Consider the following 10,000-nt stretch of genomic DNA (forward strand, 5'->3'; position numbering starts at 1 on the left):
TCCCCCCCCCCGCGCGTCCTACCGCTCCATCGATTGTAATACACGAAGTACGTTCCTAGAGGTCTTCTTTAAAAAAAAAAAATTAGTTTTCGATCCGGCTAAAGTCGTTCAAACCAGCACCCCGTTTCCCCTCTCTTGTAACCCCCCCCCTCCCTTTCCCAACCAAAATTAGTACCCAACCCGTCCAAGGAATTAATGCGTTAAGACCATAATAATATTATTACAGAAAGAAAATGATTTTGAACCCTACACTGGTCTCTCAGTCACCCTAAGCCATCCTATTTGTCCCTTTTCATAACTGCTTTATACCTTTAGTTGATTGCAAACTTCTTCAAACGTTTAAACGACTTCTTTAACGTAGTGCTTATAGCCGCTCTTCCGCCGCACATATAAAACATGAGTTCGATTCTAGTGTGAGGAGATTTTCTATTTTCTGATCAAATATCCCAGTCTACGAGTATCTGGACGTTGTAATTCCTCTCCGACAGGGCTGGCCCAGACAGACAGGGCCGAAACAGCCCGCCTCCTAAATGATCTAACGTGCATCGATGGGGGCATACAACATCTACTGTTACGAGTTTTGTAGTTCTAAAATTTCTAAAGAAGTTTCTAAATTTCTAAAGTCTAAAAACTAAGGTATTCTATATGCTTTCTTGTGGTTCCCACGACGACCTTACAGGTATTGGGAGGTATGCAGGTCAAAGAACTCAGCTTCTCTCTTCACGGAGACGACCATTACTACCGCTACTTCCAGAAAGAGATTCTGGAGGCACGGACACAAGGTGTGGACCCACAGAGCTTGCATGTGCCGGACATCAGTGACAGCGGAGACTACGAGGTATGATCTGAACTTTGTGTGTGCACTAGCTTATCAGCTTAGTATGTACATGTATTACCCTTGCCTAATGTTTGTTTACAATGATTTAAGAATAAAACTAATCTTTATGCTTTTATTATTTTCTTTTAGATTAAAGGCAATTAGAGCCTGCAATGGAGTCAGTGAAATACTACTTTTTGTCTCCCCCCCCCCCTCTCTCTCTCTCTCTCTCTCTCTCTCTCTCTCTCTCTCTCTCTCTCTCTCTCTCTCTCTCTCTCTCTCTCTCTCTCTCTCTCTCTCCCAACGACAGAGAAATGTAATCTTCTTTCCACGAATCTGGAAACAAAAACAAGGAGGAAACTGAAAAAAAAAACCCATGCATGTTATTGTATTTCACAATCAATTTAAATTGTGCCAGATTTTGCTGTCAGAGCAATGCATGTTATCGGCAAGGCGTCTGAGTGATTAAAAAACAACAAAACAAACGAATACAACTATGCTATAAGGTCACATACCTCTCGTTTCTTTCAGGTGCGTGGGGAATTCGTCGTTTTCGGCAACGGCATTATCCAACTTCAGACCTTCTCGAAGCGAGGAAACCATAGCGAAGTGTTCAGGGCTCATGAGCCGCACACCAGCCCAGCCATTGTTCCCGCACCTCACTTCTGCTTCTGGGTCAAAGACTCGGCCAATTTCAATCACTATATTCATGAGCTGGAGGCCAATGCTGCGAGACTTGGCATGCCAAACGTCAGGGTACGATGCTTTGCGGTTCAGGCTCTCTGATTAACCTCTAGAGGGTTTTGGAAAGTAAATAGACTAAGGGCCTACTACACACCAACTGCAGGTGCAGCCTCTCAATTTAGTTTGATATCGAGCATAAAGACTTTGATGGTCAGATGTACAAGGAAGACTATTGTGGTGTATTTACCCAGTCTTTGGCCTCTTTTCTTTTGTTGTCGTTACTCTGATCAGCGGATCAAGTTCCCAGTCATAAAAATGATCTTTAAGCGGCAAGTAGGAAGTTAAACTTAAGTAAAGAGAGGCAGGACACGAAAAGCACTCTGGTTCATCTGAAACGTTTTTTAGGAGTCATCAGAACCCTTGTTTTTGCTTGAAGTGTGCTCATCTGTCCATGAAGCGTAGAGACATTAGAAAAGCTGGATGGGTCCAGACAAATTATATTGATGGACTAAAATGGGAAAGCGCAAACGATTTGGCCCATGGGTTTTAGTGGACTACTGTCCATGTTATTCAGGTATTGGTGAGATTTTGGTATGATCTTTGCTGTCAAAGATTTGGTATTTATATAATAATATGGTTACACGTATAAGACGTTTGTAATGCGCTTTAAGTCGTTTTAGCATCCATCAACGTCATAAGAAAACTGAATTAGAAGTTAATGTACTGAATTCCTACCCCCCCTCCCCCCACAACCATAAAATGCATATGCTTTCAATTGAGCATCGAAACTATTTGTCATTGTTCGTATATCCGATTGTGTTGTTGACTTTCATCTTTGCACGTCGATTGCTTCTCAAATAACCAGAACATTACGAAAAGGGGAGGGGGTGGACATTTTGTCTGGTGTCTTAAGTGTTAACAGTATAAGGGCAATTTCTAAAGCGCCAGTGTCTCTGAGAAAGAAGACCTCAGATTTAACGCCTCCTACCTTTAGGAATGGGGTAGGTACATGAACTATCATCCCCCCCCCCACCCTCTTTCCATTTGCACACACACACACACACACACACATTCATCATATCCTGATTCCAACGACGGTTGCCCGTATTTCAGTTCATCATGGTACCAATAGAGCTTTTAGCAAGCCCCTATTTCTGTGGAAGAAGACTGGACACCACCAAGGGTAAACAATGTCAGAACTTAATGCAGCTCGTTTTCCCGACAGGTCAATCGGCCCGTTCCGCTGGCGTCCGAGTCTGACCGAGCAACAGTGCCAGAGGAAAAACTGGGAGTGACGTTCACGGACGGAGATTTCGCTGGTGTTTCATTTGCGTATTTCAAGGTACTCGTATTTAGTCGCCAGAAACATTTCTTTCCAGACATCACTATTTTCTTTTATTTGCACTGTATTCTTGTTCTCTCTTTGGCAGGGGCGAAGGCTGACTTGTTTGACAGGGTAATCAAAGTGAAATGGGACCAGATATGGCCTGTAGATATCACACAAGAATCTTACTCGAGGCGGCGACTCTGAGTTGTGAATGAAAACAAATCCGGAATTCATATTGTATGTTCAACCGCCAAAATAATCGGGAAAATATCTTATTAGATATCAGTTCCCACTAAAATTAAACTTAACTTTAGATGTGAATACATAAACACAAAGCAAAGAAGCAGAGATGTCAGTACTAGATCTATATGTTATAGATCTACCAGTGAGTCTAACTCTTTGGTAGAACATGACAATTATTATTTTTTAAATTTCACATTTGGCTGTTTTTGTTAGCCTTTCGCGGCCAGGAGCTGGTGTCATAATCGAAGTCACGATCTGATTATAGGACGGTAAAAAGTCGAGGAAAAAACCCCAAGCACAAGCAGCAGTCAAGAGATTATTAAGAGTTAGTTCCCCTCACATTTGTGAGGTAGACTCGACCAGTGTTAGTTAGCTTACTTAATCAGGGCTTGTGATTGATGTTAACTGTGGCCCCAAAGGGGTGAACAGGGTATATGTGGCAATGAAACAGCTTTGACTGCCATGCATATGTTCCCTTCAACTCTATTCCAGCCTCACTTTAAGCTTACTTAATCAAAGCTTGCGACTGCTTATGGAGTGGCCCGAGAGGGGTGAGGAGGCTATTTCTGTGGCCGTGAAACCGTTTTGAATGTTAGACATACTGTTCGTTGTTGGTTACGAACGTCTTTTTACATTTAATTTATGAGGTTTACGTTTAAGGATGAATTTGACAGCGACAATGTTTCAAAATTAGAAAGGGAAGCAGTGATTATTTGATATTATATAGACGCTTCGCCCCTGCTCTTTGGTCCATATTTTTCTTCATCAGCTACCATGTGGACACTTTTCTTTCCTCACTTCTTGAATTTCTCAGTCCTGTATTCTATATGTTCATCTCCCTTCCCTTTTGTCCGCACCCTATGCCCGTTTTATCGCCGGTCTTCTTTGTCCGGTCGTCTTCTACCTCTCTCCATCGTCGCTGGTGTCGTTGTTGTCGATCGTGTTGGATACACACTTACTAGATTAGTCCAATCTGCTTGGATGGCATTTTTTGGAATAAGGAAAATGTGTTTGCGACATACCCGAGTGTTTTTGGGGCTTTTAAACATTTTTTTCTTGCTTTTTTTTCAAATTTGAAAGTTGAATTTCGACAAAATAATAAGTTAATTACTGACTTATTAAAATGATATTTCTGTCCCCCAGGGCCCCACGGGAGAGCAGCTGGAGCTGTTTCAGATCCTGAATCAGTCCCGATATCACGTCGGCGAGGAGTGGTGCAAGAGGCGTGCTGTCAGTCCGGCCTTTGTCTCCAACTACAGCGACAACAGTTACAAGCGGAACGCCGGCTACAGCGGTCAGTTGTATGGACTGTTTCAGTTCGGAACAAGGACAGCTGATCTGGCCACTTCCGGTGAGGATAAAACTACATGTGTCTCAGTGGCTGTTCTTATGCCTGTACAACGTGCTTGCACACGTGCGCGCACTTACACACATAGACAAACACAGTCATGGTCGCAGGACCCCACATTTTCCTCCTGAGGTGCATAAACATATGTGAGGCAGCGTGGTGAAATCAGGCTCTCGTCAAAATAGTCAAAGTATAGAAACTGGCATTTTTCCTCAAGCTTGGGAATTTGTATAGAATTTTTGTTTTTTGGCTAACACCTTTCACGCCCTTTAAAGAACACATTTCTGTGTGGGTTGTGCGGAAAAACGTTGATTTAAGGCATAACAGATGTCAATTTTTAGTTTAGACGGGCTCTCATATTTAGGAAATAACTCAACTTTGGCGGCCATTTTCTCACTAATTTTACCTCTGAAACCAGGCCACCCCACCTCCTTCAATCACCAATATCTTGACTTCTATCCAAGATAAATAGATGTTGTTTTCATCAAAAGCAAGGCAAATGGACAAGCTTTAAGATGATACCAATAACTCCATATGCCTCGAAATTGACGAGAGCCTGATTCCACCGCGTCGTGACACATATGCAGTAAAATGAGCATTAATGTAGAAAGGCCATGTGCTGCACAGGCATGGGGAAAGGAGGCAGGAGGTATAAAGATAGACAGAAAGGAATATGAGAGAGAGAGAGAGAGAGAGAGAGAGAGAGAGAGAGAGAGAGAGAGAGAGAGAGAGAGAGAGAGAGAGAGAGGGGGGGGGGAGCTGGGGTTGGGGTGGGGATAGGGTGTGAGGAAAGAGAATTGAGTTCACATTTTGTGGTTATCATGCACAATGATAAGTTTGTAAGCTTTAATTACCCTTGTTTCTGGGAAAAAAGACCAAATAAAAAATATATAAAAAACTTGCCCAAGATATTACACTGGCCTTGTATTATAATACCAATAACTTGAGACAAGCGCAAAAACTTCAAGAGTCATCAATTAATTTAGAAAGTAACCCTTTTCTTTTGCATGTATGACCTCTATTAAGAATAATGTAATGTAACCTTTTACGTCAAAGAGAGAGATGCGAGACGGAGAAGAGGGGGGGGGGGAGTTCTTTCTTCCTATACAATTCTAAACGTATTGCTGCACAAAATGACGTGTGCTAGAGGCTAACTAATAGCCAACAGTAGTCAAAACATGTACGGAGGCTGGAGGTTTAAAAAATAGATATATGTTGTTTTTTCCCCCGTATTTTCTTCTTGTTGTTGCTGATACATCAGCGGCGCACATCTCTGGAACCATGTTTTATTTCATCACTGCAGTATGGTGAGCTCATATCATACTTTAGGTAGATGCACATTCGATCAGAAAAGGAAGATGGAGTTGCTTTTTTGTGTACTTGAATCTGCAGTTAAATTCTACACCCAAGTGCTCGGTGCACAGCTCATTCAGAAACCTATACAGGCTGTCAATGTGAGAGGAGACGACGCGGCGTACATGCTATTCCACAAGGAAATCTGGGACGCTCTTCGATGGAAGGTAAGCATGCCGTGATTTGAAAATAATTCAGTAAGGGCACATTTACCTCACTTAGATATTCCGCCTCTTGTGCTTGATGGGTATCCGTATGTTCCTTATAGGCTACTTCTTTTAAAAACTCCTATTACCCTTATCTTTTCAAGATTAAATTTGACTTAGATGTATATCAGAATGAGTCACGATGAACTATAAATCGCATCAGCAGGCACACAAGTAGCAGCAACAGCAGCAACAGCAGCAACAGCAGCAACAGCAGCACCAGCAAGAGTGACAACGCAAAAAAACCAACCAAACAACAATAATAGTTTTAATAACAAAGCTGACTGACAAGACACACGCCATACAATGCAGGCGAAAAGCAAAGTAGTTAGAAAGAACTTCGGAACGAAAGGAACGTGAATGGGACAAAACAGTGGCACACTCGCTCTCCAATCCCAGGCATGGCACTAAACATCCTTCAAAAGAGAATCAACGAAAAGTATGGGCTAGCACCAGCAGTTCGTAACACGGTGCTGCGAGTTTCTTATAACATGCTTCAAGCCTCTATTGTAAACGTCATTGTTTGGGGTTGACGTCGATTCCTGTAGCAAAAATTTTGGTTTTCTTATCGTTTCCCAAAGTCACTTAATTTGTATGGTTTATTTTATTCAGCTCTAAAACGGAATATTATAAAATATTCTGTTGAGGTGTGATGAGTTTTTAAAAACATTAGTGCTATATATAGTTGTTACGGACCGCCGTTTCTGCACTCCGCTCCCCTCCCCGACGCCTCCCCAGACCAGTAGAAGAGATATCGGCATTGCAGACCTCTGGGACTCGGGTAACAACAGACTGGACCATCGCTTTAATCTCTTCGATAACTACGTGGTGGAGACCCTCCAATATACAGACGGCCGTGACCTCTCGGCTCCTAAGTTCAACCCGCGCTGGAACCACAGCAGCATGGCATACTCCGGAGATATGTCTGTCAGGTACTGTGACCTTCCTACGCTTTGCAGTGCTGGCATTTGCCACGTTTACACTTTGCATTGTATTTATGACAAAAAATTGTTTGCCTTCAGTTTTAAAGCAATACCTCTTTCGATATCATCATTAACTCATTTTGAATTGTATGACTTGGAAAGCGACAACTTTCTTTATCATTCATTTGATTGTTTCTGTACTAGAATTGTTTGGAAGAACGGCATCTCTTCAAGGTTATAATTCATTCTCTCTCTCTCTCTCTCTCTCTCTCTCTCTCTCTCTCTCTCTCTCTCTCTCCCTTGTCTTCTATTGTCCCCCCCTCTCTTTCTTCCACCTCCGTGTACGTGTGCCTGGAGAAAGGTACTAAAAGTCGGATTTTGACCATTTTGTACCTAATGGGAAATTTAAAGGTGAACACATTTTTGAGATCCCAAGTAGTTTTTGAGATATTGCACATGTTGTTGGGTATAAAGATATAATTTTGAGAAAATTAGCGTTTAAATTTAGAACACATACAAACTTGAAAAAACAAAACAAACGATGATTCAATTGTTTCTAATGTATTTATTCATAAAAAATCCATTTCCAATTAGGCTTTCAATTGACATCAATATCATGATTAGAATCCAATGGTGAAACATAGCGGGGCAGAGAAAACGCGCTTCAAGAATAGTTTTTAACACCTTTTAAAAGCAGTTTTCATCATTTAAAAAAATACCCTACCTTCAAGATAATTCTTAACAAAATATTTAGAAGTCAAATCAATGAAAACTGTTTTAACACATTGTTAAAAATGGTGGAACTATCATTTTTTAAATTGAAACACATTTTGATTTTAAAAAGTGATTTTTTATCATTATCAGCCTGAAGCTCAAAATCATCTGTGGCGACTTTTGGTACTCTTCTCCAGGCGCACGCATCCTGAACCTTCCCCCGTTGTTTTCACTTTTTCGCTTTCCACTGACTTTTCAGCCTCTCCTATTTGTCGGTAGGCTAAAACTGTATGAATCGTTAATCAGTCTTTTAAAATTACAATTAAATGTACGAAAAATAGTTCGAATTAACAGGTAAACCGTCTACATGCATCAACTACAGCATGAGACTAAGTGGAAACTTAAGAATTACAATCATGAAGTAGTGTTCTTTCTTGTTTAATAGCACAAGGTGCAGAAAACATAACAGTCCATTTTCCAATGTTGCTGGCAGTTTTCTACACGATTTCTTGTTAAGTACCCAGTACGGTAGTAACTTTTTATGATAACGCCATTCTCAGCGTATCTTTCATTCTTTTAGCTTTCTGATAGACGAAGCCTCAGACTTCAACAGCGTGGTTCGGGATGTCGAGGTTTCAGCAAAGGCCAAAGGTTTCACGGACGTTCTGGCAAATCGACCAGTAAACGTGTCGAGCTTGGGTGAGAGCGTTGGACTTGGGCAGTACAGCCGTCCCATTGCTTCTGGTCCTCTAAAGGGCCTGAACTATGTCTTTTTCAAAGGCTGGAGTGGCGAACATTTTGGATTCGTGCAGTTCAAGGACGAGGCAAAAGCGAAGTTGAAGGCAGCTCTTCTACAGTACGGCGCTATGAGCACAGCTTTCCCCGAGACCAACCCGTGGACGAGCGATGGGTTCGATCAGTTCTGCTCTGCGTACACAGATCCTATTGTGGGATAAAAGATTCGAGGTTTCTTTCGAGGCCAATGAAGATCCATGGAGCCGAGCTCGTCATGATTTGCATAGCGGGGGGAAATAATGCTGGATTATGATATGAAAGTTTAAAACAACAACAACAAAAACAACAACAACAACAACAACAACAACAACAACAACAACAACAAAAACCTCTGGTCCGATGCACCCAAAATAGTGAAATTATTTTTGGGCAGATTGTTTTTGTGGAAGTGCGGGGATGTGGAGGAGGGGGGTGGGGTGGTAGAAAGGAATTGCTGTTCAGATATGCCACATGACGGCTCAGGGTTGAGGGGGTTAGGAAAATATAGGAGAGCATGGATTTGAGAACCTTAGAAGTCCCTGAGAAAATGGCAGCTTCAGGAAAGAATCAAACCTTGACATAGATTTATCATCGCAAAAGAAAAACCGTATTGTTCGGATGAGGGAATATTTGAATACAGACCGCAATATTTTTATGTAACGGAAAAACGTTGGTGTCAGAATTTGATGTTAGAAATGCTAAACTGATTTTTAAAGCAAAAGTTAAAAAAGAAATAAAAAAGAAATCATATTAAAAAAAAAAAAAATTGTCTATGCACCACAAAAGCCCAAAATCAATGTAAGATTGCATATTTGAAGATTCAAAGAATTGCACAAATGGCATCTTTTTTAAAGTGAGACATCTCTCAAGGCTCATAACATCATTTATATATTCTCGTATATGATTTTGTAAACCGCTCTCTATAAACATACCAACAGAACTAACGAATAAACCACAAAGACTCCAGAACCAAGCTTAGAGAGTTATTCTACCCCCCCCCCCTTGACCTATATGTAAAAGAGAACACACAACACCATGGCTTTTACAGCAACATTAGCTCCCCACATTAATTGCAAAGTGGCAGTAATGTGCTTTGAGTATTTAAGCGATCTAACACAACATCTTTCTAATCCACTACATGTCGGAGTATACTCCATCTCGAATTATTTACGGTCCATTAATAAAAGTTAAAGACGGTGCCTATTTTCTTAAAAATTGGAGGTAGGTCTTTCAAGACAGCTGCTCGATCAGAATAAAATTCCCTCCCACTATATATAATTACCACCATCATTTGCTGTTGTTATTATTATTGTTGTTATTATTATTATTATTATTATTATTATTATTATTATTATTATTATTATTATTATTATTATTATTATTATTATTATTATTATTATTATTATTATTGTTCTTCTTCTTCTTCTTCTTCTTCTTCTTCTTCTTCTTCTTCTTCTTCTTCTTCTTCTTCTTCTTCTTCTTCTTCTTCTTCTTCTTCTTCTTCTTCTTCTTCTTCTTCTTCTTCTCTTCTTCTTCTGCTTTTTCTTCTTCTGCTTCTTCTTCTTCTTCTTCTTCTTCTCTTCTTCTTCTGCTTCTTCTTCTTTGTTTTAT

The 10,000-nt window shown here is 40.6% G+C and overlaps 1 protein-coding gene across 1 annotated transcript in view; it reads left to right on the plus strand.

Moving 5' to 3' along the window:
* Window positions 1-9,677, plus strand: part of LOC101857434 — an 11,879-nt gene extending 2,202 nt beyond the window's left edge. The window contains exons 3-9 of the mRNA XM_005106564.3: window positions 680-838; window positions 1,349-1,573; window positions 2,727-2,843; window positions 4,215-4,422; window positions 5,812-5,939; window positions 6,717-6,910; window positions 8,196-9,677. Of these exons, the coding sequence (XP_005106621.1) occupies window positions 680-838; window positions 1,349-1,573; window positions 2,727-2,843; window positions 4,215-4,422; window positions 5,812-5,939; window positions 6,717-6,910; window positions 8,196-8,571 (1,407 nt within the window). The 3' untranslated portion in view covers window positions 8,572-9,677. The remainder of the gene's footprint in view (window positions 1-679; window positions 839-1,348; window positions 1,574-2,726; window positions 2,844-4,214; window positions 4,423-5,811; window positions 5,940-6,716; window positions 6,911-8,195) is intronic.
* The last annotated feature ends 323 nt before the right edge of the window (window positions 9,678-10,000 follow it).

Source organism: Aplysia californica, unplaced genomic scaffold (assembly GCF_000002075.1).
Source record: "Aplysia californica isolate F4 #8 unplaced genomic scaffold, AplCal3.0 scaffold00543, whole genome shotgun sequence".
Lineage (NCBI taxonomy): Eukaryota > Metazoa > Mollusca > Gastropoda > Aplysiida > Aplysiidae > Aplysia > Aplysia californica.